The 27874-nt window shown below is 38.5% G+C and overlaps 1 protein-coding gene across 1 annotated transcript in view; it reads right to left on the reverse strand.

Annotated features, from left to right (window-relative positions):
• Window positions 1–2307: 2307 nt before the first annotated feature.
• Window positions 2308–27874, reverse strand: part of CREG2 (cellular repressor of E1A stimulated genes 2) — a 50546-nt gene continuing 24979 nt past the window's right edge. The window contains 2 exon segments of the mRNA XM_066264909.1: window positions 2308–2455; window positions 5027–5158. Coding sequence (XP_066121006.1) covers window positions 2308–2455; window positions 5027–5158 — 280 coding nt within the window.

Consider the following 27874-nt stretch of genomic DNA (forward strand, 5'->3'; position numbering starts at 1 on the left):
TTTGAGCCTCTTCTCTTTTGCTGTTCTACTTCTGTGTTTATATTTATCTTGTCTTCTAAATCGCTAATTTGATCCTCTGCTTCATCCAGCCTGCTGATGATAGAATTGACTTTTGATAGAGAATTCTTCACATTTTATTTTGCTTTTAGTAATAGGCACTTAAAAATATTTGGAAAACTCAAGCTGTCTTAATGTTTTAATTCTATAAAGAGAAATGTAACTATTAATAATACTTTTATTTGCTTTAAAAATGTATATTTTCTGGCCTGACCGGGCGGTGGTGCAGTGGATAGAGTGTTGGACTGGGATGCAGAGGACCGGAGTTCGAGACCCCAAGGTTGCCAGCTTGAGTGCAGGCTCATTTGGTTTGAGGTAAAGCCCACCAGCTTGAACCCTGGCTCCAGCAAGGGGTTACTCGGTCTGCTGAAGGCCCATGGTCAAGGCACTTATGAAAAAACAATCAATGAACAGCTAAGGTGTTGCAACACGCAATGAAAAACTAATGATTGATGCTTCTCATCTCTCTCTGTTCCTGTCTGTCTGTCCCTGTCTATCCCTCTCTTTGACTCACACTGTCTCCATAAAAAAAATAAATAAATAAATAAATAATTTAAAAAAATGTATATTTTCTATGTACATGATGTGATGTGTTTTTTATACAACATCCTAATCCACCAATAAGGGTTAATAGCCATTATATATAGACAGAAAACTGGGTACTGCTAGCAGCTTTGTTGATGTCAATATAAGAGGTCTTGGATGTGTACACATAGTTCCATGTTGGCCTTAGATGTATACATAAATATAATGTGGTTTCTTGCTAACAGCAAGAGCTCCTGTATATAATTTTGTAGAAAATTTAAAATTTGTAGTAAGAATCAATTTTCAGAGTCCTCTCCACACTATTTATTTATTTATTTATTTATTTATTTATTTTTGCAGAAAGCAGGGTCAAATCATCTACAGGCAGGTTAGTTAAAATTTACTAATTTTCCTGGTTCAATGACTACCTGTGCACTTCAGTAACTCTTGTTTTTAAACTGGAAATTTTCTAGGTAGTACTCCATTTATTGTGGGTAGTGAGGTCTGGGAAGTTGACTTAGATGCTCGGAGCCTTCTGTCTGTAAGTGGCAATGATAAAATGTATCTCATTGGTTGTAAGGCTTAAATAACATGATCCTGTCAAGGGCCTGGACCATGCGTTTAGTTATTAACTTCTTTTCTTCCTTCTTACATGTTGCTTTTGCTTCCTTCCCAGATTCACCCTCTCTCTCTCTCTTCCTGTGCACCATAGAATGAGGTGCTTTTTAATTTTTTAAATTATTTTATTTTTGTAAGAATTTTTTTATAATTGATTTTAGAGAGAGAGGAAGGAAGAGAGAGAGAAACACCAATTTGTTGTTCTACTCATTTATGCATTTATTCATTGATTCATGTAGTTTTCCTGGCTAGAGATCAAACCCCACAACCTCAGTGTATTGGGACAACATTCTACAAACTGAGCTACCTGACCAGGGTAGCATTTTTTATTTTGGATACACTTCTCATACCTAAGAGAAAGGAACCCTCTGCCAGAAGCATAAGCAGTGGGTATCCAGGAAGCTTGCTGCCAAACTTGCCCCTCCTCATTAATGTACCTCCATGGCCTGTGTGCACAAGAGTAGTGCTGTGTGCAAAACTCTGTGTCTTCACATGGTTCATCATGTAAAAGTTGGCAAAAAGTTTCCTAAGTGACCAAAACATTACCATAAATGTGACAGTAATGCATTTACAATCTAGTTGCATGATAAGTAATCCATGGACAAACCTGTATCCTCCCCCTAAACATGAGACTGTGGCTGTGAGATGCATATTTAGTTTCTTTTTGGTTGCTATGAGTTTAGAATGAAGACACTGATTTTGACACAGCAAGAAACAAAAATACTCTCACAATACAAAGCAATCTCACTATACATTCAGGGTTTTTTTTTTTTTTTTTTTTTTTTTTTTTACTTAAAGAATGGAATAGCAACTGTCTCAACATGTCACTTTGACATCCAACAATGATTCCCAAGTAGGTAAGTCTGGATAGACTACAATGTAAACAAAGATGACATATGTGAAGAACCTGTGTGAATTAGGGATTTGCAAGCAACCATTTTATCACCAGTCTTAGCGCAGGGTTCCCTGGACACTCTCTCCCCTTCTGCTGTGAGAATGATAAGGCTGTTATGAACCTCTCACAAATAGAAGCAGTTAGAGCTGTCTGGTAGTATCATTTACAAGATTTTATTTTATGGAAACACTGAGGACTTTTTTCTCATGCCATCAGGCCTTTCTTGGAACTGCTTTGAAATATTCTTCCCTTGAAATGCCTGATACTCCTTCATACCATTTCTGAAGCCAGATGTATTCGATCCTCATCTTCATAAAGAACCATTCATACTGATGAGGCCACTTCCTCATAATCAAGTGTCTGTAAGGATGGAGGAGAAGGTGTGATTAGCTTGTTCTTATCAGCAATTGCACCTTCCTGGGGCACAAGTTCAGACTCTAGTGTACTGAGCCTCATTTGAGCTGAGACCTACTCAAACCAGTCAGGAGAAGAAGCCAGGGGTTTACGAATATGGTATGGGACAGCCTTAGGAAGACAGGAAATTGTTATTCCATAAGGTGGCAAATAGTTCAACTGTAGAGCAGAGCTCCTTGGTTGAATCCCAGTTTGACTGCTGATGAGCTATGATGCCTTGCAGGAGGTTTTCTCTTTCAAATCCTGGTCTCCTCACCTGTCACGTGGGATGACAATGATGGTGCTGAAACCATCGGGTTGCATAGGGAGAAAAAATTAGGCACACATAAAGCACCTGCATAGAGGAAGTGCTCAGTTATTGTATCAGGAGGCAGAAAGAAAGGCATCATTGTATGAAATGTTGAAAGAATTGGGAGCCCATGACATAAACCTGTTCATGGGAAGATTTCCATCCCTGCAGCAGGCTTGGAACTGTTGGGACAATTTGAGAACCAGCCAAAGCAGACAGGGGCACCTCATGTCCTGCCTTCTGCTAGTTACTGACTTGCCTTTACCCTCACACATAGCCCTAAACATACATCTTATTCTTTTTTTTTTTGTATTTTTCTGAAGTTAAAAGTGGGAAGGCAGTCAGACAGACTCCCACATGTGCCAAACTGGGATCCAACCGGCATGCCCACCAGGAGGTGATGTTCTGCTCCTCTGGGGCATTGCTATGTTTCAGTGGGAGTCATTCTAGTGCCTGAGGCAGAGGCCATGGAGCTGTCTTCAGGCCTCAGCACCTGGGCCAATTTTTGCTTCGATGAAGCCTTGGCTGCAGGAGGGGAAGAAAGAGAAAAGAAGAGGAGAAAGGGTGGAGAAGCAGATGGTCGCTTCGCCTGTGTGCCCTGACCGGGAATTGAACCTGGGACTTCCACATGCTGGGCTGATGCTCTACCGCTGAGCCAACCAGCCAGGGCCATACATCTTATTCTTTTTTTTTTTTTAAATAAATTTTTATTAATGGTAATGGGATGACATTAATAAATCAGGGTACATATATTCAAAGAAAACATGTCTAGGTTATTTTGTCATCAAATTATGTTGCGTACCCCTTGCCCAAAGTCAGATTGTCCTCCGCCACCCTCTATCTAGTTCTCTGTGCCCCTCCCCCTCCCCCTAACTCTCTCCCTCCCTCCCTCCCATGTCCTCCCTCCCCCCACCCCTGGTAACCACCACACTCTTGTCCATGTCTCTTAGTCTCATTTTTATGTTCCACCAATGTATGGAATCATGTAGTTCTTGTTTTTTTCTGATTTATTTCACTCCTTATAATGTTATCAAGATCCCACCATTTTGCTGTAAATGATCTGATGTCATCATTTCTTATGGCTGATAGTATTCCATAGTGTATATGTGCCACATCTTCTTTATCCAGTCTTCTATTGAAGGGCTTTTTGGTTGTTTCCATGTCTTGGCCACTGTGAACAGTGCTGCAATGAACATGGGGCTACATGTGTCTTCACGTATCAATGTTTCTGAGGTTTTGGGGTATATACCCAGTAGAGGGATTGCTGGGTCATAAGGTAGTTCTATTTGCAGTTTTTTGAGGAACCACCATACTTTCCTCCATAATGGTTGTACTACTTTACAGTCCCACCAACAGTGAATGAGGGTTCCTTTTTCTCCACAGCCTCTCCAACATTTGCTATTACCCGTTTTGTTGATAATAGCTAATCTAACAGGGGTGAGGTGGTATCTCATTGTAGTTTTGATTTGCATTTCTCTAATAACTAATGAAGCTGAGCATCTTTTCATATATCTGTTGGCCATTTGTATCTCTTCCTGGGAGAAGTGTCTGTTCAATATACATCTTATTCTTAAGGGCAGGTCCTGTGGCTCACTTTTTAAATATTTCATAAAAATAAAAATTTTATTCATATCTATAAATGTTATAAACAAAAGTCAAAGTTCAAGTGCAAACTGGAAAAATACAACCAAGACAGCTAGTGTGAAGTTCTTTTTTTTTTTTAATTTTTATTTTATTTTTTTGTATTTTTTTTCTGAAGCTGGAAACGGGGAGAGACAGTCAGACAGACTCCCGCATGCACCCGACCGGGATCCACCCGGCACACCCACCAGGGGCGATGCTCTGCCCCTCCGGGGCGTCGCTCTGCCATGACCAGAGCCACTCTAGCGCCTGGGGCAGAGGCCAAAGAGCCAACCCCAGCACCCGGGCCATCCTTGCTCCAATGGAGCCTTGGCTGCGGGAGGGGAAGAGAGAGACAGAGAGGAAGGAGGGGGGTGGAGAAGCAAATGGGCACCTCTCCTATGTGCCCTGGCTGGGAATCGAACCCGGGTCCCCCCCACGCCAGGCCGAGGCTCCACCGCAGAGCCAATCGGCCAGGGCCTAGTGTGAGGTTCTTATTGCTGCCATCAAAGGGCAGCTCAGACCATTATTGTCATCAATTCAGAGACATCAAATGATACAGCCCTGACCTGTCCTTTTTATTACTGTATATTTTTGGGAAAACCAACTTCAAAGCACAGACAAATCTTGAAAACATGGCTTGTCTGGCAAATTCTGCTTCTTATGGAGACACTGTGATCACCTGGCTGGCAACTGTTAGTCAAGCGCAGCAGGGATCTTCTGAGTCAACAATATTCTTCCTGTATTTGGAGAACATTTTTCATATATCAAAATGATAATAGGCCCTGGCCAGTTAGCTCAGTGGTAGAGCATTGGCCCAGCATGTGGAAGTCCCAGGTTCGATTTTTGGCGAGGGAACACAGGAGAAGCACCCATCCACTTCTTCCCCCTTCCCCCTCTCCTCTCTCTCTGTCTTTTCTCCTCCCACATCCAAGGCTCCACTGGAGCAAAGTTGGCCCGGGTGCTGAGGATGGCTCCATGGCCTCTGCCTCAGGTGCTAGAATAGCTCTGGTTGCAAGGTAGCAAAGGCCTGGATGGGCAGAGCATCACCCCCTAGTGGGCATGCAGGGTGGATTCTGGTGGAATGTGGAAGTCTGTCTCTGCTTCCCTGCTTCTCACTTCAAAAAAATACAAAAAAAAATGATGATAGACACCATCTGGAAATACTAACGGTTTTATGAGAAACTGAAAACAAAATAAAAGGAACATAAAATAAAGACAGAGATTCTGACTTTTAAAAGTTGTCCATTGTTTCTAGACCTAAATTGACCCAGCAGACCATCTAGAGCAGTTTTCCTGGTTCTGAGAAAAATTTGTAGCATAGAACTTCTCACTGTGTAGAGCTAAAGGGCCCCACTGCCCCGGGATGGAGGGTGCCTGGACAAAGGCCCCTGTCCCTTGGGAAGCTGGAGTGGTCAGTGTTGGCCAATGTGCACTGAGACTAGGGCCTCTTCGGGGAAGCATGGAGACAGGGGCTGTGGCAGGGGAGGTGCTATACTTTCCTCTTTTTACAGGTGTGTCTTAGATGTTTAAGTGACCTACCCTACACCATACCATGAAATTAATGGTGGGACAGATTCTGTCCCAGCTTGGTGAGGCTTCGTAAGCTGAGTGTATGCTGAGCTACAAGCTCCTCCACCTGTCAGAGATTTCCTCACCTCATCCATAAAAACTCAGCATTCAGGGGTCTTCTAGTTCTGTGATCTCTAAACATCAGGTAAGAGCACCCTAGTTTTTGCACATTATTCCAACTATGTGCTGTGATTTTAGAGTGTCAGCTTTCCTTAAAACTAAGTATTATACAACATTCCCCCTCATTCATGGTTTCCTCTCTGTGGTTCAGTAATATCAGTTAACCATGGTCTGAAAATTTGAAATGAATGATTCCAGAAATAAATAAATGATGTGTTTTAAATTATAGGTGTTATGAGTAGCATAACAAAATCTTGACTTTCCTGCTCTATCCTGCTCATGATGTGAATCATTGCTTTGTTGTCTACACACTGTGTGCACCTTCTGCTGCTTAGCCTTCTCGGTTATCAGAGAGAAAGAGACAGAGACCAAATTCACATAGCTTTTATTACAGTATCTAGTTATATTATTATTATTAAATTCTTACTGTGCCTAAATTATAAATAAAACTTTATCATAGGTATGTAAGTACAGGGAAAACACACACATATACATATGTATGTGTATATGTGCATATATATGTATATGTATATAGCTTGGTACTTTCTATGGTTTTAGGCTGTGCTGAAACTTCAGGCATCCTCTGGGGATCTTGGAAGGTTTTAACCTCCAATAAGGAAGAACTACTGTATTTAAAGGATTATTTTTCAATAAATGTAATAAGGGTAGGTATAATACAGAGAAGAATAGAAAATGTGTATTCATTTTTAAGTAAAAAATTAGGGTAGTGTTGGGGACTACCCATATGCTTTGCTCATGCTTAAGGAACTTGTTCTCACCTGCCTGAAGTTTTTCTTTATTACACATTCTTGTTAAGTTGTAACAAGAGAACTAGAGGACAGGACCACATTTTAAAGTAAATTACTAAGTGACGTCACGGAAATGGCGCCGTGAGCAGCGCGTCCGACAGCTCTCCCCTAAGTCACAACAAATTTATCAACTAGAAACAGAAAAATTTATCCTCGGAGCATTCCGGAGTTCCACACAAACTGATAGCGAAAGGACTGTTATCACTTGAATCTGAGAGACGAGGGTGTGGAGGAAGAGACCACAGGGACGTTCTTTCAAACCGCAAGGAAGTGCGCATGTGGTGAGTCAGCCCATATACTTGGGAACCGCGAGCCGCCGCGCGCGAGCCGCCGCCGCGAGCCGCTGCGCGCGCCCGGTCCGGTTGAGCACCGCTGACGTTCCCAGCGGCCTGCACACTGCGAGTGGGGGTCGCCGGCCACCGGTTCCCGGAGCGCCCCATTCGCGCACGTGCCTTGGGCATTCCACGCGCCCAGGGCGCCTTGCTGGCCCGCACACCCAGGGGACTCCATTATCCTGCGCCTGGTGCGGTCCAGCCGCCAGCAGCGGGGCGAGCGGGAGAGGCTTGGGAGATTCTCTCTGTGGGCGGGGCACCTCACCCAGCCATTCAAGCTAACAATCAAGCGTTGGGGGAGGGGTGCGCGCAGGCAGCCTAAAATACCTTCGGAAGCACAGCTGTGACCCAATCACTGAAATTAGCTTAACCCATGAAATCTGCGCACCCTCGGTTCTAATTGATAAGATCTCTCTCAGTTCAGCGATCCAAGACAAGAGGCGTGATATTTTTTAGTGCCTCTCGCTAAAGGGGCGGGGGCAACTTCTGATTGATAGAGCCTCCATATTCAGGGATAAACACTAACAAGAAGGACTTGGCAGATAATAAGGTCTATACTACACTAGTCATAAGCAGAGACTAGTGCCTCTTCTGCCCATCCAAAACAGGCTACAAAGTGTGGAAAGCCTGGGTTGAGAGGTCCAACTAAATGATAGGCGCTGAACAGTCACCTTGACAACAATTGACTCCCACCCCCGCCTGATTACACTGGAGGCCCTGACTCTCAGAGCCTTTCCCAAAGCCTTGCACTGAGTGGGGATAGAGTGGGGATTTCCCAGCTCTTTGAGCCTCTTACTCCCCAGGCAGAAGCAGTTGCAGCCTTATAGCTGGATCACCAGGCTGCTAATTCAGAAAGGGGGGACTAGGAGAGAGAATCCAGGAAAGCAAACTCTCTCATCGTTGGACCCTGCAAACGCCAACAAGCCTTTACTTCCAGCAAGACTAAAGCCAATTATATGACATTGCCATAGAATCCCATCAACTGCAAATCCCTACCTAAGAGTGACACAGGGGCAGAGCCTGGGGTACAGAGTCACCAACCAGGAAGAGGGAGAGAAAAGAAAAAGGAAGAAGTTAACCTCTCAAAATCAAGAAAAACCCACAGACTTTACAACTTGATCCACTAATTTTTTTTTTGTTGTTGTTGTTTGTTTCTTCTATCTTTTTGCCTTTATTTCCTCCACCTCGGTCCTTCTATTCTCTGCCCATCTTATGCTTCCCCTTTCTTGAACTACACTACCCATGAGTGTTGCATTTTATTTTTCTTCTTCATCCTCACCCTCCTTTAAGGTTATACTCCAAAACACTTAACTCTCACTCTCTCCTATTTTGTTCTTGTTTTTTTTGTCTTGCTTTATTTTGTTTTTTTCTCTTCCTATTTTATTTCTTCCTTCGTTTTTCTCTTTTTCTTATTTTTTCCTTTCTATTCGTTTTTTCTTTTCTCATTTTACTTTCCTCCCATATAATCCTCAATCACGAACAAATTAGTTAATTTGGGACTCAAGGCTTTTTTTTGGCTTTATTTCTCTTTTTTGCTTTTGTTTTTATTTTTTTTTCTTGTTTGTTTATTTTTGTGGCATTTTGGGTCCTCCCAACCCAAGGTCTCCATTGTATTTAGTCTTTGCTCCACTTAATACAACAGATTTTTACTTATTATTTTTATTTTTTCTTCTTTATTATTCTTTTTTGTTCCTTTTTTCTGGTTCCCTCTTATCCCTCTCATTATATCTCTTAGTTGACCATCACTTACAAGCAAATCATCTTATGCTTGTCTAAGATTTTCTTCTTCTTTTTTTTTTTTTTCATTTAGTAGGTCCCTACTCCCTTTTTTTTTGCCCCTTGAACTCTTCACCCCAAATCAGGCCCTCCATTATAGGCACGATATTTCCCTGAGGAGGGGAGAGGAGGGAAAGAGAAGAGAGAAAAAAAAGGGGGAAATAATAAATTATTACTGTTTTTTTTTTGTGGGGTGTTTTACCTTTTTTTTTTTTTTACTTTTTACTCTTTATTAATTCTAATTAGTGCTATCAATAAGACCACCCTCAGATGCCGATAAGAAAGAGGAAATCGAATATTATGGGTACAACAGAAAGAGAGGTAACACAAATAGATGTGGAAAAATCTATGGAGAAAAGACAACATATTGGAAGCCTTGGAGCTAAATGACAGAGAATTTAAAATAGAAATCTTAAAAATACTCAGAGATATACAAGAAAACACAGAAAGGCAATATAGGGAGATCAGAAAACAACTCAATGAACACAAAGAATATATTACCAAGGAAATTGAAACTATAAAAACAAATCAAACAGAAATGAAAAACTCAATTCACGAGCTGAAAAACGAGGTAACAAGCTTAGCTAACAGAACAGCCCAGATTGAAGATAAAATTAGTGAAATAGAAGACAAACAACTTGAGGCACAACAGAGACAAGAAGAAAGACACTCAAAAATAATAAAAAACGAGAAAGCCCTACAGGAATTGTCTGACTCCATCAGAAAGAATAACATAAGAATAATAGGTATATCAGAGGGAGAAGAGAAAGAAAATGGAATGGAGAATATACTCAAACAAATAATAGACGAGAACTTCCCAAGCCTGTGGAAGGAACTAAAGCCTCAAATTCAAGAAGCAAACAGAACACCAAGTTTTCTTAACCCCAACAAACCCACTCCAAGGCACATCATAATAAAGATGACACAAACCAATGACAAAGAAAAAATTCTCAAGGCAGCCAGGGAAAAGAAGAGTACAACATATAAAGGAAGGCCTATTAGATTATCATCAGATTTCTCAGCAGAAACTCTACAAGCTAGAAGAGAGTGGACCCCAATATTTAAAGCCCTGAAAGAGAGGAACTTTCAGCCAAGAATACTATACCCATCAAAGCTATCCTTCAAGTATGAAGGAGATATAAAAACATTCACAAATACAGAAAAGATGAGAGAATTTATCAACAGAAAGCCCCCACTCCAGGAAATACTAAAGGGGGTTTTCCAACCTGATTCAAAGAACAAAAGAAAACAACACCACAAGTAACAGCTCCACCAAGAACACAATAAAACCAAACTAAAACTGTGACAAAAAAGGAAAAAAAAGGGGGGAGAGGATGGAGATTAACAGTAGCAAAGGATGATGAAGTGCAGAAATACTTATAAGATAGGGTACTACAATGAATATGGTAGGTACCCTTTTCATTACTTAATGGTAACCACCCTTAAAAAAACCACCACAAAAAACACTTGACTTAAAAAAGGTAGCAACAGAGGAAAGAAGTATGGAACACAAACAAACAAAAACAAATGATAGAAAAACAAAAGAGAAGAATCAAACTAGATACAAAACTAACAGAAAGCAATTTATAAAATGGCAGTAGGGAACCCACAAGTGTCAATAATTACACTAAATGTAAATGGATTAAACTTAACAATAAAAAGACACAGAGTAGCAGAATGGATTAAAAAAGAAAATCCAACTATATGCTGCCTACAAGAAACACATCTAAGCAACAAGGATAAAAACAAATTCAAAGTGAAAGGCTGGAAAACAATACTCCAAGCAAACAACACCCAAAAAAAAGCAGGCGTAGCAATACTCATATCTAATAATGCTGACTACAAGACAGAAAAAGTACTCAGAGACAAAAATGGTCATTTCATAATGATTAAGGGGAAGTTGAATCAAGAAGACATAACAATCCTTAATATATATGCACCAAACCAAGGAGCACCAAAATATATAAGACAGCTACTTATTGACCTTAAAACAAAAACTAACAAAAATACAATCATACTTGGAGACCTCAATACACCGCTGACGGCTCTAGATCGGTCATCCAAACAGAGAATCAATAAAGATATAGTGGCCTTAAACGAAATACTAGAACACCTGGATATGATAGACATCTACAGGACACTTCATCCCAAAGCGACAGAGTATACATTTTTCTCTAGTGTACATGGAACATTCTCAAGACTTGACCATATGTTGGGCCACAAAGACAATATCAGCAAATTTAGAAAAATTGAAATTGTACCAAGCATATTTTCTGATCATAAAGCCTTGAAACTAGAATTCAACTGCAAAAAAGAGGGGGAAAAACCCACAAAAATGTGGAAACTAAACAACATACTTCTAAAAAATGAATGGGTCAAAGAAGAAATAAGCGCAGAAATCAAAAGATATATACAGACAAATGAAAATGAAAATACGACATATCAGAATCTCTGGGATGCAGCAAAAGCAGTAATAAGAGGAAAGCTCATATCACTTCAGGCCTATATGAACAAACAAGAGAGAGCCGAAGTAAACCACTTAACTTCACACCTTAAGGAACTAGAAAAAGAAGAACAAAGACAACCCAAAACCAGCCGAAGAAAGGAGATAATAAAAATCAGAGCAGAAATAAATGAAATAGAGAACAGAAAAACTATAGAAAAAATCAATAAAACAAGGATCTGGTTCTTTGAAAAGATCAACAAAATTGACAAACCCTTGGCAAGACTCACCAAGGAAAAAAGACACAGGACTCAAATAAATAAAATCCAAAATGAAAGAGCAGAGATCACCACAGACATCATAGATATACAAAGAATTATTGTAGAATACTATGAAAAATTATATGCCACCAAATACAACAATCTAGAAGAAATGGATAAATTCCTAGAACAATACAACCTTCCTAGACTGAGTCATGAAGAAGCAGAAAGCCTAAACAGACCAATCAGCAGGGAGGAAATAGAAAAAACTATTAAAAATCTCCCCAAAAATAAAAGTCCAGGCCCAGATGGTTATACTAGTGAATTCTATCAAACATTCAAAGAAGACTTGGTTCCTATTCTACTCAAAGTCTTCCAAAAAATTGAAGAAGAAGCAATACTTCCAAACACATTTTATGAGGCCAACATAACCCTCATACCAAAACCTGGCAAGGATGGCACAAAGAAAGAAAACTACAGACCAATATCTCTAATGAATACAGATGCTAAAATACTAAACAAAATACTGGCAAACCGAATACAACAACATATTAAAAAAATAATACATCATGATACAGTGGGATTCATCCCAGAATCTCAAGGATGGTTCAACATACGCAAAACGGTTAACGTAATACACCATATCAACAAAACAAAGAACAAAAACCACATGATCTTATCAATAGATGCAGAAAAGGCTTTTGATAAAATACAACACAATTTTATGTTTAAGACTCTCAACAAAATGGGTATAGAAGGAAAATATCTCAACATGATAAAGGCCATATATGATAAACCATCAGCCAACAACCTATTAAACGGCATAAAACTGAGGACTTTCTACCTTAAATCAGGAACAAGACAGGGTTGTCCACTCGCTCCACTCTTATTCAACGTGGTGCTAGAAGTCCTGGCCAGAGCAATCAGACAAGACAAAGAAATAAAAGGCAGCCATATCAGAAAAGAAGAAGTAAAGCTATCACTTTTTGCTGATGATATGATCCTATACATCGAAAACCCGAAGGACTCCACAAAAAGATTATTAGAAACAATAAACCAATACAGTAAGGTCGCAGGATACAAAATTAACATACAAAAGTCCATAGCCTTTCTATATGCCAACAATGAAATATTAGAAAACGAACTCAAAAAAATAATCCCCGTCACGATTGCAACAAAAAAAATAAAATACCTAGGAATAAACATAACAAAGAACATAAAGGACCTATATAATGAAAATTACAAAGCATTGTTAAGGGAAATCGAAAATGATACAATGAGATGGAAAAATATTCCTTGTTCTTGGATAGGAAGAATAAATATAATCAAAATGGCCATATTACCCAAAGCAATATACAAATTTAATGCAATTCCCATCAAAATCCCTATGAGATTTTTTAAAGAAATGGAACAAAAATCATCAGATTTATATGGAACTATAAAAAACCCCGAATAGCCAAAACAATCCTAAGGAAAAAGAATGAAGCTGGGGGCATTACAATACCGGACTTTAAACTATATTATAGGGCCACGATAATCAAAACAGCATGGTATTGGCAGAAAAATAGACACTCAGACCAATGGAACAGAATAGAAAGCCCAGAAATAAAACCACATATATATGGTCAAATAATCTTTGATAAAGGGGCCAACAACACACAATGGAGAAAAGACAGCCTCTTCAACAAATGGTGTTGGGAAAACTGGAAAGCCACATGCAAAAGAATGAAACTCGACTACAGCCTGTCCCCGTGTACTAAAATTAATTCAAAATGGATCAAAGACCTAAATATAAGACCTGAAACAATAAAGTACATAGAAGAAGACATAGGTACTAAAATCATGGACCTGGGTTTTAAAGAACATTTTATGAACTTGACTCCAATGGCAAGAGAAGTGAAGGCAAAGATAAATGAATGGGACTACATCAGAATTAAAAGTTTTTGCTCAGCAAGAGAAACTGATATCAAAATAAACAGACAGCCAACTATATGGGAACTGATATTTTCAAACGACAGCTCAGATAAGGGCCTAATATCCAAAATTTACAAAGAACTCATAAAACTCAACAACAAACAAACAAACAATCCAATAAAAAAATGGGAAGAGGACATGAACAGACACTTCTCCCAGGAAGAGATACAAATGGCCAACAAATATATGAAAAGATGCTCAGCTTCATTAGTTATTAGAGAAATGCAAATCAAAACTACAATGAGATACCACCTCACTCCTGTTAGATTAGCTATTATCAACAAGACGGGTAATAGCAAATGTTGGAGAGGCTGTGGAGAAAAAGGAACCCTCATTCACTGTTGGTGGGACTGTTAAGTAGTACAACCATTATGGAGGAAAGTATGGTGGTTCCTCAAAAAACTGCAAATAGAACTACCTTATGACCCAGCAATCCCTCTACTGGGTATATACCCTAAAACCTCAGAAACATTGATACGTGAAGACACATGTAGCCCCATGTTCATTGCAGCACTGTTCACAGTGGCCAAGACATGGAAACAACCAAAAAGCCCTTCAATAGAAGACTGGATAAAGAAGATGTGGCACATATACACTATGGAATACTACTCAGCCATAAGAAATGATGACATCAGATCATTTACAGCAAAATGGTGGGATCTTGATAACATTATAAGGAGTGAAATAAGTAAATCAGAAAAAAACAAGAACTACATGATTCCATACATTGGTGGAACATAAAAATGAGACTAAGAGACATGGACAAGAGTGTGGTGGTTACCAAGGGTGGGGAGGACATGGGAGGGAGGGAGGGAGAGAGTTAGGGGGAGGGGGAGGGGCACAGAGAACTAGATAGAGGGTGACGGAGGACAATCTGACTTTGGGCGAGGGGTTTGCAACATAATTTGATGACAAAATAACCTAGACATGTTTTCTTTGAATATATGTACCCTGATTTATTAATGTCATCCCATTACCATTAATAAAAATGTATTAAAAAAAAATAAAGTAAATTACTTCATGTGAGAACATTGTGTCCTCTTTGAAAATGTTGTAATCTGTTGTTTTTGACCTTCTAAAATTGTAGTCACTTAATTGAGAATTTTTCTTGGAGGTTCAGAGGAAAAAATGATACAATGCAATATACATAATAACTATAAAAATTGGACCTATATTGAACTTTGTGAAAAACCCAAGATAGAAGAAAATAATTGAATATAGTAAACAAGAACTAAATTTACATATACTAAACCAGACTTTCATCAGTTGTATGTAGTTTATTTGTTCACTATTAAAGCTAATTCTTCACAGAATTGCTCTGTGCTGAAAGAAATGAAATTAGCACTCCTAAGTAAGACATTATAGACTAATACATTACATTTAAATAGGGAGGGTTTATTTCTCTACTGGTGGTGGTTACATAGACTGGAAAGGAGTTCTACATTTAAGTAAGTAAATAGTAAACCTTTCATTTACACAGTGGGTAACCTAGCTAAACTCATTATATCTTCCTTCCTACTTGTAGTAGGCAGGAGAATGTCCGCTTCTTCCCCAAAGATGTCCACATCTTAAACTCTGAAATGTGTAACTTTGTTGCTTTATGTGGCAGAGAGAAACTGAGGTTGACAATCAGTTAATTTTGGGTAGGGAGATTATCATGGATTATCTGGCTGGGCCCAAAGCAATCACAAATTTCCTAAAACGTGGAAGAGGGAGGCAAAAGAGCATGTTGGAACATTGTGATGTGAGAAAGACTCAACTCGCCACAGCTGGGTTTGAAGACAGAATGGCACGAGCCAAGGAAAACATCGACCTTCTCTTCTGGAAAGGAATGATATCCTTGGTTTAACCTAGTAATACTCGTATGGGACTTCTGACTTCCAGAACTGTAACAATTAACTTGTATTGATATAAGTTACTAAATTGCAGTAATTTGTTTTAGCAGTATGAGGAAACTAGCATGCCATCAGAAGGGAACTGAATTTCAGTTATGTGAGTATGACGTACTGAGGTTACCTGCTTCTGAAATAGTAAGTGCAACCACGAAGGAAGATCTTGTGTACCCTGATTAATGGCTTTTAATTTATGAAAACCTATTTGGGTGAAAAGGAGCTGTGGAAGACATTCTCTCTTTTCTTAGCAATCCACTTCTCTATCATGATGCTTCGAGGAATCCTTGTCCATCCCCAGATTCTCAAGACTGGGGTCACCTAAATCATACAACATAATCTATCATTTGGCCACAGTGATGAATTCAAGGATTGGCACAAGAGCAAAACTGGTCATTAGGCTCAAGAAAGTACATGGTGGGGACTTCTGGAATAGCAACCCCTTTACACTCTTTTGGCATCTACTGACAGAGGTGCTCACTTTTGCCAGACATAAACAGGAAACATATGGACCTGCAGTTGTTGGCACCACATTGGAACACAAGTAGATCCCCCTTAAGATGAAGCAGACATTGGAGAAGGCAGCAAGGAGAAATGTAAAAATATAATTTTTCTGACATTGCAGAATCCCTAAAAAAACCTACCTCTGGACTTTCTTTTTTCTCTCTCTTTTTAATTATTATTATTTTTTAAATTAATTTTACTAGGGAGACATCAATAAATCAGGGTACATATGTTCAAAGAAAACATGTCCAGGTTATCTTGTCGATCAATTATGTTGCATATCCATCATCCAAAGTCAGACTGTCCTACATCACCTTCTATCTAGTTTTCTTTGTGCCCCTCCCCTTCCCCCTTCCCATCATCCCCCTCCCAAAACCACCACACTCTTGTCTATGACTCTTAGTCTCATTTTTATGTACCACCTATGTATGGAATAATGTAATTCTTGGTTTTTCTGATTTACTTATTTCACTCCGTATAATGTTATCAAGATCCCACCATTTTGTTGTAAATGATCCGATGCCATCATTTCTTATGGCTGAGTAGTATTCCATAGTGTATATGTGCTACATATTCTTTATCCAGTCTTCTACTGAAGGGCTTTTTGGTTGTTTCCATGTCTTGACCACTGTGAACAATGCTGCAATGATCATGGGGCTGCATGTGTCTTTACGTATCAATGTTTCTGAGTTTTGGGGGTATATACCCAGTAGAGCAGTGGTTCTCAACCTTTCTAATGCTGTGACCCCGCAATACAGTTTCTCATGTTGCGGTGACACCAAACCAAAAAATAATTTTGGTGGCTACTTCATAACTGTAATTTTGCTACAGTTATGATTCAGAATGTAAATACCTGATATGCATTATGTATTTTCCAATGGTTTTAGGCGACCCCGCCAGGGTCGCGACCCACAGGTTGAGAACTGCTGCAGTAGAGGGATTGCTGGGTCATAAGGTAGTTCTATTTTCAATTTTTTGAGAAACCACCATACTTTCTTCCATAATGGTTGTACTACTTTACATTCCCACCAACAATGAATGAGGGTTCCTTTTTCTCCGCAGCCTCTCCAACATTTGCTATTGCCTGTTTTGTTGATAATAGCTAATCTAACAGGTGTGTGGTGGTATCTTATTGTAGTTTTGATTTGCATTTCTCTAATAACTAATGAAGATGAGCATTTTTTCATATTTCTGTTGGCCATTTGTATTTCTTCCTGGGAGAAGTGGGGTTTTTTTTTGGATTGTTTTTTGTTTGTTGTTGAGTTTTATGAGTTCTTTGTATATTTTGGATATTAGGCCCTTATCTGAGCTGTGGTTTGAAAATATCATTACCCACTTAGTTGGCTATCTATTTATTTTGTTGTCAGTATCTCTTGCTGAGCAAAAACTTTTTAGTCTGATGTACTCCCATTCACTTTTCTTTGCCTTCACTTCTTTTGCCTTTGGAGTCAAATTCATAAAATGCTCTTTAAAACCAAGGTCTATGAGTTTAGAACCTATGTCTTCTTCTATGTACTTTATTGTTTCAGGTCTTATATTTAGGTCTTTGATCCATTTTGAATTAATTTTAGTACAAAGGGCAAGCTGTAGTCAAGTTTCATTCTTTTGCATGAAGCTTTCCAGTTTTCCCAGCACCATTTGTTGAAGAGGCTATCTTTTCTTCATTGTGTGTTGTTGGCCCCTTTATCAAAAATTATTTGACCATATATATGTAGTTTTATTTCTGGACTTTCTATTCTGTTCCATTGGTCTGAGTGTCTATTTTTCTGCCAATACCATGCTGTTTTGATTATCGTGGCCCTATAATATAGTTTGAAGTCCGGTATTGTAATGCCCCCAGCTTCATTCTTTTTCTTTAGGATTGCTTTGGCTATTCGGGGTTTTTTATAGTTTCATACAAATCTGATGATTTTTTGTTCCATTTCTTTAAAAAATGTCATAGGAATTTTGATGGGAATTGCATTAAATTTGTATATTGCTTTGGGTAATATGGCCATCTATATTATATTTATTCTTCCTATCCAAGAACAAGGAATATTCTTCCATCTCATTGTATCTTTTTCGATTTCCCTTAACAATGCTTTGTAGTTTTCTTTATATAAGTCCTTTACATTTTTTGTTATGTTTATTCCTAGGTATTTTTTTGTTGTTGTTGCAATTGTGAAGGGGATTATTTTTTTTGAGTTCATTCTCAAATGTTTCATTGTTGGCATATAGAAAGGCTATGGACTTTTGTATATTAATTTTGTATCCTGTGACCTTACTGTATTGGCTTATTGTTTCTAGTAGTTTTTTTGTAGATTCTTTGGGGTTTTCGATGTATAGGATAATGTCATTTGCAAAAAGTGATACCTTTTCTTCTTCTTTTCTGATATGGATGCCTTATATTTCTTTGTCTTGTCTGATTGCTCTGGCTAGAACCTCTAGCACCACATTAAATAAGAGTGGACAACTCTATCTTGTTCCTGATTTAAGGTGGAAAGACTTCAGTTTTATGTCATTTAATATGATGTTAGCTGATGATTTATCATATATGGCCTTTATCATGTTGAGATATTTTCCTTCTATACCTATTTTGTTGAGAGTCTTAAACATAAAATTGTGTTGTATTTTATCAAATGCCTTTTCTGCATCTATTGATAAAATCATGTGGTTTTTGTTCTTTGTTTTGTTGATATGGTGTATTACATGAACCATTTTACGTATGTTGAACCATTCTTGAGATTCTGAGATGAATCCCACTTGATCATGATGTATTATTTTTTTACTATGTTGTTGTATTCAATTTGCTAGTATTTTGTTTAGTATTTTAGCATCTGTATTCATTAGAGATATTGGTCTGTAGTTTTCTTTTTATGTGCTGTCCTTGCCTGGTTTCAGTATGAGGGTTATGTTGGCCTCATAAAATGTGTTTGGAAGTATTGCTTCTTCTTCAATTTTTTGGAAGACTTTGAGTAGAATAGGAACCAAGTCTTCTTTGAATGTTTGATAAAATTCGCTGGTATACCCATCAGGGCCTGGACTGTTATTTTTGGGGAGGTTTTTAATGGTTTTTTCTATTTCTTCCCCACTAATCGGTCTGTTTAAGCTTTCTGCTTCTTCTTGACTCAGTCTAGGAAGGTTGTATTGTTCTAGGAATTTATCCATTTCTTCTAGATTGTTGAATTTAGTGGCATAAAATTTTTCATAGTATTCTATAATAATTCTTTGTATATCTTTGACATCCATGGTGATTTCTCCTCTTTCATTTTGATTTTGTTTATATGAGTCCTTTCTCTTTTTCCTTGGTAAGTCTTGCCAAGGGCTTGTCAATTTTGTTGATCTTTTCAAAGAACCAGCTCCTTGTTCTATTAATTTTTTCTATAGTTTTTCTGTTCTCTATTTCATTTATTTCTGCTCTGATTTTTATTAACTCCTTTCTTCGGGTGGTTTTGGGTTGTCTTTGTACTTCTTTTTCCAGTTCTTAAGGTGTGAAGTTAAGTGGTTCACTTGGGCGCTCTCCTGTTTGTTCATAAAGGCCTGAAGTGATATGAACTTCCCTCTTATCACTGCTTTTGCTGCATCCCATAGATTCTGATATGTTGTATTGTCATTTTCATTTGTCTGTATATATCTTTTGATCTCTGCACTTATTTCTTCTTTGACCCATTCATTTTTTAAAAGTATGTTGTTTAGTTTCCACCTTTCTGTGGGATTTTTTTCCTCTTTCTTGCAATTGAATTCTACTCTCAATGCTTTATGATCAGAAAATATGCTTGGTACAGCTTCGATTTTTCTGAATTTGCTGATGTTATTTTTCTGGCCCAACATATGGTCAATTCTTGAGAATGATCCATGTACACCTGAGAAAATGTATACTCTGCCACTTTGGGATGAAATGTCCTGTAGATGTCTATCATATTCAGGTGCTCTAGTGTTTTGTTTAAGGCCAATATATCTTTATTGATTCTCTGTTTGGATGACTGATCTAGAGCTGCAGCGGTGTATTGAGGTCTCCAAGTATGATTGTATTTTTGTCAGTTTTTGTTTTAAGGTCTATAAGTAGCTGTCTTATATATTTTGGTGCTCCTTGGTTTGGTGCATATATATTAAGAATTGTTATGTCTTCTTAATTCAGCGTCTCCTTAATCATTATGAAATGATCATCTTTGTCTCTGAATACTTTTGCTGTCTTGTAGTCAGCATTATCCCATATGAGTATTGCTAAGCCTGCTTTTCTTTGGATGTTATTTGCTTGAAGTATTGTTTTCCAGCCTTTCCCTTTGAATTTGTTTTTATCCTTGTTGCTTAGATGAGTTTCTTGTAGGCAGCATACAGTTGGATTTTCTTTTTTAATCCATTCTGCTACTTTGTGCCTTTTTGTTGGCGAGTTTAATCCATTTACATTTAGTGTAACTATTGACACTTGTGGGTTCCCTATTGCCATTTTATAAATTGCTTTCTGTCATTTTTGTGTCTTTTTTGATTTTTCTCTTTTGTTTTTCTATCTTTTGTTTTTACTTGGTTGTATTCCATACTTCTTTCCTCTGTTGCTATCTTTTTTAAATCATGTGCTTTTGTGGTGGTTTTTTCAAGAGTGGTTACCATCAAGTAACGAAAAGGGTTCCTACCCTGTTCATTATAATGCACTATCTTGTGAGTACTTCTGTACTCCATCATCCTTTGCTACTGTTAATCTCCATCCTCTCCCATTTTTTTGTTTTTGTTGTCAGAGTTTAAATTTGGTTTTATTGTGTTCTTGGTGGAGCTTTTACTTGTGGTTTTGTTTTGTTTTGTTCTTTGGATCTGGTTGGAAAACTCCCTTTAGTAATTCCTGGAGTGGGGGTTTTCTGATGATAAATTCCTTCATCTTTTCTGTATCTGTGAATGTTTTTATTTCTCCTTTATATTTGAAAGATAGCTTTGATGGGTTTAGTATTCTTGGCTGAATGTTCCTCTCCTTCAGGACTTTAAATATTGGGGTCCACTCTCTTCTAGCTTGTAGAGTTTCTGTTGAGAAATCTGATTATAATCTAATAGGTCTTCCTTTATATGTTGTATTCTTTTCCCTGGCTGCCTTTTGACTTTTTTCTTTGTCATTGGTTTGCGCCAATTTCATTATGATGTGCCTTGGAGTAGGTTTGTTGGGGTTAAGAAAATTCGGAGTTCTGTTTGCTTCTTGAATTTGAGGTTTTAGTTCTTTCCACAGGCTTGAGAAGTTCTCGTTTATTATATGTTTGTATATATTCTCCATTTCATTTTCTCTCTCTTCTCCCTCTGATATACCTATTATTCTTTTGTTTGTTTGTTTGTTTTTTTGTTTTTTATAAATAAATTTTTATTTAAATGCGGTGACATCAATAAATCAGGGTACATATATTCAAAGAAAACATTTCCAGGTTATCTTGTCATTTAGTTCTGTTGCATACCCATCCCTCAAAGAGAGATCATCCTCCATCACCCTCTATCCAGTTTTCTTTGTACCCCTCCCCCTCCCCCTCCCTCCTTCCCTCTCGCCACGCCCTGTAACCACCACACTCCTGTCCATGTCTCTTAGTCTCACTTTTATGTCCTACCAATGTATGAAATCCTGCACTTCTTGTTTTTTTCTGATTTGCATATTTCGTTCCGCATAATGTTATCAAGATTCCACCAATCTGCTGTAAGTGATTCAATGTCATCATTTCTTCTAGCAGACTAGTATACCATGGTGTATATGTGCCACATCTTCTTTATCCAGCCTTCTATTTTTTTTTTTTACAGTGGTTAAAAGCTTTTAAGCAAACTCTTGGCCAATACAGCAAGAATCCATAAAAGAGTAGTGTCCTTAACATGTTCACCAAGTCCAAGTTGGCCCCATCACCATGTCAAATCCCTGAAAAATGCAACCCAACCACAGTTCAGTCTGTAGGATCTGTCACAGGGAGCAGGAGTCCAGGAAAAGTCCACATCCAGGAAAAGTCTGCATGGCACTGGAATTGTTATCACTCGTTCTACACTTTGCAGCTCATGTCCAAGTCCCAGTGACTGCTTTTTCTAGCTGGTAATGATTCAGGTAGACTGGAGAAACCATTTGCAGCATGTGTGGATATGGAGCTTCTGTTCTCCTCTGCCTGGAGAGATGAGACCAGGTAGCTTTTCCCTGGAGCTCTGCGACTGTGGCATGGTAAAGAGAACCTTGGGATACACTAGCTGGGTGGCAAAGGTAGATTCATAATAGAAGTTGGCTAAAAGGGGAAAGAGAGCTCTAAATTAGGAGTAGGTCCCAGCCTGAAATTTTAGTGGGGCATTGAGGTAGGAGGGATAACAAAAACACTATATATTAAGGAAAGCAGCAGAACATAGGGCTATCAACACCCACAACAGAGATCTTCAAGGGAAGAATAAAAAACTTGACTATTCAAGCAAAACATAGTTAAGTGGCCCTTGTGCAAATGAGATCAGTTTACCTGCTTCTTGGAACAAATACCCTGAGCTCATCCACAGTGTCGTAGATGGGGCCGACGGCCCTGGGCACCTTCAGCCTTCAGTGGAAAACCCCAGCTTTCTGGGCAAGGCTAGGTCATAGGTGGCTGGAGCAGGGCTGGAAGAGATTGAACCCTCCCATAGAGGAGTGAGGGGGAAGCCTACCTTCCAGTGTCCCTGTTTCCTCACAGTAGAGGCATGTAAGCCTGGCAGGCTTTAGCTCAATGACCTTCCTTTCCACTATTGCAGCAGGACCCAGATGGCATCCCAGGAGACCCCTTTGGGGCATTGGAGCCTTTAAGGGCATATCCTAAAAGCTGGTAGTTCCCCTGATCTCTATTGGGCTTTTTCTGCCTCTAGGTATCTTAAAAGCCATGCTCAGAAGATCTCGCTGAGGGGTTTGAGGATCCCCATCCGCCTATATAAATCTTTTCCATATATCTGGAGCTATTTGGAAAAAGACAAAACAGTGTTATTAGCTGGATCTAATAAAGAAGGTAGTGGTTTGCAGGCGAAAAAGATTTGGTGTCTCCTGTTCATCAGCCTTCAAAAGAAATGTAAAAAAAAAATTTTTTTTAAGTAAAAAGCATGATATGGTAGACCCGTAGGAGTTCCAGGATATGACTACCCCCTTTAAAATTGTTTTTTTTTTAATTGACCTTAAAATGTTTGCTGAGTACACTTTAATAATACCTTAACTTTAAAGATTGTAAGCATGAGAAAATACAGTAAATGCTTTTGCTCCATATGCAGGAGCTTTTTCAGTTAATCCAGTTTAGGAAATCCAATAATAGAACAATGCATACAGACCATGAGCTATAGCATGCTTAGCAGCCTCTCCTATTCTGACAGAGGTTACTATAGATCCGGAATATGAAGCCACTGTAATGTGGACATACGACTGTTTGCCAAATGAAGGTATATGAGTAACATCCATCTGCCAAAGTTGTCCTGGTATGGGTCCTTGAGTGTTAACTCCAAATGAGGGAGCAGTATAGGACCTCTTGGACAGGATTTCCGAATCTTCCATGCTGCTTCCTGAGAAAGTTGAAACTGTTTAAACTGGGCTGCAGCATTCTGGTGATGAATAGTATGAGACTGACTTGCTCAGTCTGTCGTGGTTGCTCCATATAATTTTCTTTTGGGTAGCTTGGTCAACAAGGGCATTCCTAGGCCCTGGCCGGCTGGCTCAGCGGCAGAGCATCGGCCTGTCGTGCAGGATTCCTGGGCCAGAGCACACAGGAGAAGCACTCATCTACCTCACCACCCCTCCCCCTCTCCTTCCTCTCCGCCTCTCTCCTCCCCTCCCACAGCCAAGGCTCCACCGGAGCAAAGCCACCCCGGGCACTAAGGATGGCCCCATGGCCTCCGCTTCAGTTGCCAGAATGGCCCTGGTTGCAACAGAGTAACACCCCAGATGGGCCGAGCATTCTCCCCTGGTAGGCATGCCAGGTGGATCCCGGTCAGTTGCATGCGGGAGTCTATCTGACTGCCACCCCATTTCCATCTTCAGAAAAATACAAAAAACAAAGAAATAAAAGAAAAATATAACAAAAAACAAACAAACAAACAAAAAGAAAAGAGTAAAAAAAAGGGGGGCATTCCTTTGTGTTAAAGCTCCAGGGAGCATGGAGTGAGCTTGAGTATGTCCTATGAAACATGGAGCTCTATGTTGACATATAAGTCTTTGGAGAAGGAGGAACTGTTGAAATAGTTCATCAGCATTTGTCCCTAAGACAGCAGTCTTTATAGTGGAAACACCATAAGTAAATGCTTGATGTCTGTCTATAGATTAAAGGGGGAATATGGCAAATGCTGAAAAGCCATGATCTTTGTGCCCCTCCCCTCCCCCAGAACCCTTCCCTCTCCTACCCCCACCCTGTAACCCCAACCCTGTTGTCCATGTCTTTGAGTCTCATCTTTATGTCCCACTTATGTATGTAACCCCAACCCTGTTGTCCATGTCTTTGAGTCTCATCTTTATGTCCCACCTATGTATGGAATCATATAGTTCTTAGTTTTTTCTGATTTACTTCTTTCACTCCGTATAATGTTATCAAGGCCCATCCATGTTGTTGTAAAAGATCCTATGTCATCATTTCTTATGGCTGAGTAGTATTCCATAGTATATATATACCAAAGCTTTTTAATCCACTCGTCCTCTGACGGACACTTGGGCTGTTTCCAGATCTTTGCTATTGTGAACAATGCTGCCATAAACATGGGGGTGCATTTCTTCTTTTCAAACAGTGCTATGGTGTTCTTGGGGTATATTCCTAACAGTGGTATAGCTGGGTCAAAAGGCAGTTCGATTTTTAATTTCTTAAGGAATCTCCATACTGTTTTCCACAGTGGCTGCACCAGTCTGCATTCCCACCAGCAGTGCAGGAGGGTTCCCTTTTCTCCACATCCTCGCCAGCACTTATTCTATGTTGTTTTATTGATGAGTGCCATTCTGACTGGTGTGAGATGGTATCTCATTGTGGTTTTAATTTGCATTTCTCTAATCATTAGTGATGTTGAACATTTTTTCATATGCCTTCTGGCCATCTGTGTGTCCTCTTTGGAGAAGTGTTTATTCATTTCTTTTGCCCATTTTTGGATTGGATTGTTTGTCTTCCTGGTATTAAGTTTTACAAGTTCTTTATAAATTTTGGTTATTAACCCCTTATCAGACGCAGTGTCAAATATGTTCTCCCATTGTGTAGTTTGTCTTTTTATTCTGTTCTTATTGTCTTTAGCTGTGCAGAAGCTTTTTAGTTTGATAAAGTCCCATTTGTTTATCCTGTCTTTTATTTCACTTGCCTGTAGAGACAAATCAGCAAATATATTGCTGTGAGAGATGTCAGAGAGCTTATTGCCTATGTTTTCTTCTAAGATGCTCATGTTTTCACAGCTTACATTTAAGTCTTTTATCCATTTTGAGTTTATTTTTGTGAGTGGTGTAAGTTGGTAGTCTAGTTTCATTTTTTTGCAGGTAGCTGTCCAATTTTCCCAACACCATTTGTTGAAGAGACTATCTTTACTCCATTGTATTTCCTTACCTCCTTTGTCAAATATCAGTTGTCCATAGAGCTGTGGGTTTATTTCTGAGTTCTCTGTTCTGTTCCATTGATCTATGTGCCTGTTCTTATGTCAGTACCATGCTGTTTTGAGTACAATGGCCTTATAATATAACTTGATATCTGGAAGTGTGATCCCTCCTGCTTTATTCTTCCTTTTCAAGATTGCTGAGTCTATTCGTGTTCTCTTTTGGTTCCATATAAATTTTTGGAATATGTGTTCTATATCTTTGAAGTAAGTCATTGGTATTTTAATCAGTATTGCATTGAATTTTTAAATTGCTTTGGGTAATATAGACATTTTAATGATGTTGATTCTTCCTAACCATGAGCACGGTATATGCCTCCACTTATTCATATCTTCCCTGATTTCTTTTATCAATGTTTTATAATTTTCTGAGTACAAGTCTTTAATCTCCTTGGTTAGATTTATTCCTAGGTACTTTATTTTTTTGGTTGCAATGGTAAAGGGGATTGATTCCTTGATTTCTCTTTCTGACAGTTCATTATTAGTGTAGAAAAATGCCTCTGATTTCTGAGTATTGATTTTATATCCTGCCACCTTGCCGAATTCATTTATCAGGTCTAGTAGTTTTTTGACTGAGACTTTAGGGTTTTCTATGTACAATATCATATCATCTGCAAATAATGATAGTTATACTTCTTCTTTTCCACCTTGAATGCCTTTTATTTCTTCTTCTTGTCTGATTGCTGTGGCTAGGACTTCCAGAACTATGTTGAATAAGAGTGGTGAAAGGGCACTCCCCTGCCTTGTTCTTGATCTTAAGGGGATTGCTTTTAATTTTTGCCCATTGAGTATGATGTTGGCTGTGGGTTTCTCATAGATGGCCTTTATCGTGTTGAGGTATGTTCCCTGTATTCCCACTTTGCTGAGAGTTTTGATTATGAATGGGTGCTGGATTTTATCAAATGCTTTTTCTGCATCTATTGAAATTATCATGTGTTTTTCTCCTTTCTTTTGTTTATGTGATGAATCACATGGATTGATTTGCAAATATTGTACCAGCCTTGCCTCCCAAGAATGAATCCCACTTGATCATGGTGTATGATTTTTTTCATATATTGGTGAATCCGGTTTGCTAATATTTTGTTGAGGATTTTTGCATCTAAGTTCATCAGGGATATTGGCCTATAATTTTCTTTTTTTGTGTTGTCTTTGCCTGGTTTTGGAATCAGAATTATGCTCTCCTCATAAAAGCAGTTTGGAAGTCTTCCTTCCTCTTGAATTTTTTGAAATAGCTTGAGAAGGATAGGAGTTAGTTCTTCTTTGAATAGTTGGTAGAATTCACTTGTGAAGCCATCAGGCCCAGGACTTTTCTTTTTTGGGAGTTTTTTGATAGCTGTTTCCATCTCATTTGTTGTAATTGGTCTGTTTAGGTTTTCTGATTCTTCCAGATTGATTTTTGGAAGATTATATGATTCAAGGAATTTGTCCATTTCATCTAGGTTGTCTAGTTTTTTGGCGTACAGTTCTTCATAGTATTTTCTTACAATATTTTGTATTTCTGTTGTGTCAGTTGTTATTTCTCCACTCTCATTTCTAATTTTATTTATTTGAGTCCTCTCTCTTTTTTTTCTTGATGAGTCTCGTTAAGGGTTCATCGATCTTGTTTACCTTTTCAAAGAACCAGCTCCTGGTTTCATTGATCCTCTGAATTTTTTCTTTAGCCTCTATGTCATTTATTTCTGCTCTGATCTTTATTATTTCCTTCCTTCTACTAGCTCTGGGCTTTACTTGCTGTTCTTTTTCTAGTTCTTTTAGATGCAGGGATAAGTTGTTTATTTGAGCTTTTTCTAGCTTCTTGAGCTATGCCTGTAATGCTATAAACTTCCCTCTCAGGACTGCTTTTGCTGTGTCCCATGAATTTTGAGTTGATGTATGCTCATTATCATTTGTTTCTAGGAATTTTTTAATTTCTTCTTTGATCTCAGTGTTAACCCATTCATTATTTAATATCATCCTATTTAGTTTCCAAGTGTTTAAATGTTTTTCAATTTTTCTATTGTGGTTGATTTCTAGTTTAATGCCATTGTAATCAGAGACAGTGCTCGATATGATTTCAATCTTTTTAAATTTGTTGAGATCACTTTTGTTCCCTAAGATGTGGTCTATTCTAGAGAATGTACCATGAGCACTTGAAAAGAATGTATATGCTGCTGTTTTAGGGGGAAAGGTTCGGAAGATATCTATTAAATCGAGTTGATATAATATGTTTTTTAAGTCTGCTGTTTCTTTGTTAATTTCCTTTC

This window comes from Saccopteryx bilineata, chromosome 3 (genome assembly GCF_036850765.1).
Source record: "Saccopteryx bilineata isolate mSacBil1 chromosome 3, mSacBil1_pri_phased_curated, whole genome shotgun sequence".
Lineage (NCBI taxonomy): Eukaryota > Metazoa > Chordata > Mammalia > Chiroptera > Emballonuridae > Saccopteryx > Saccopteryx bilineata.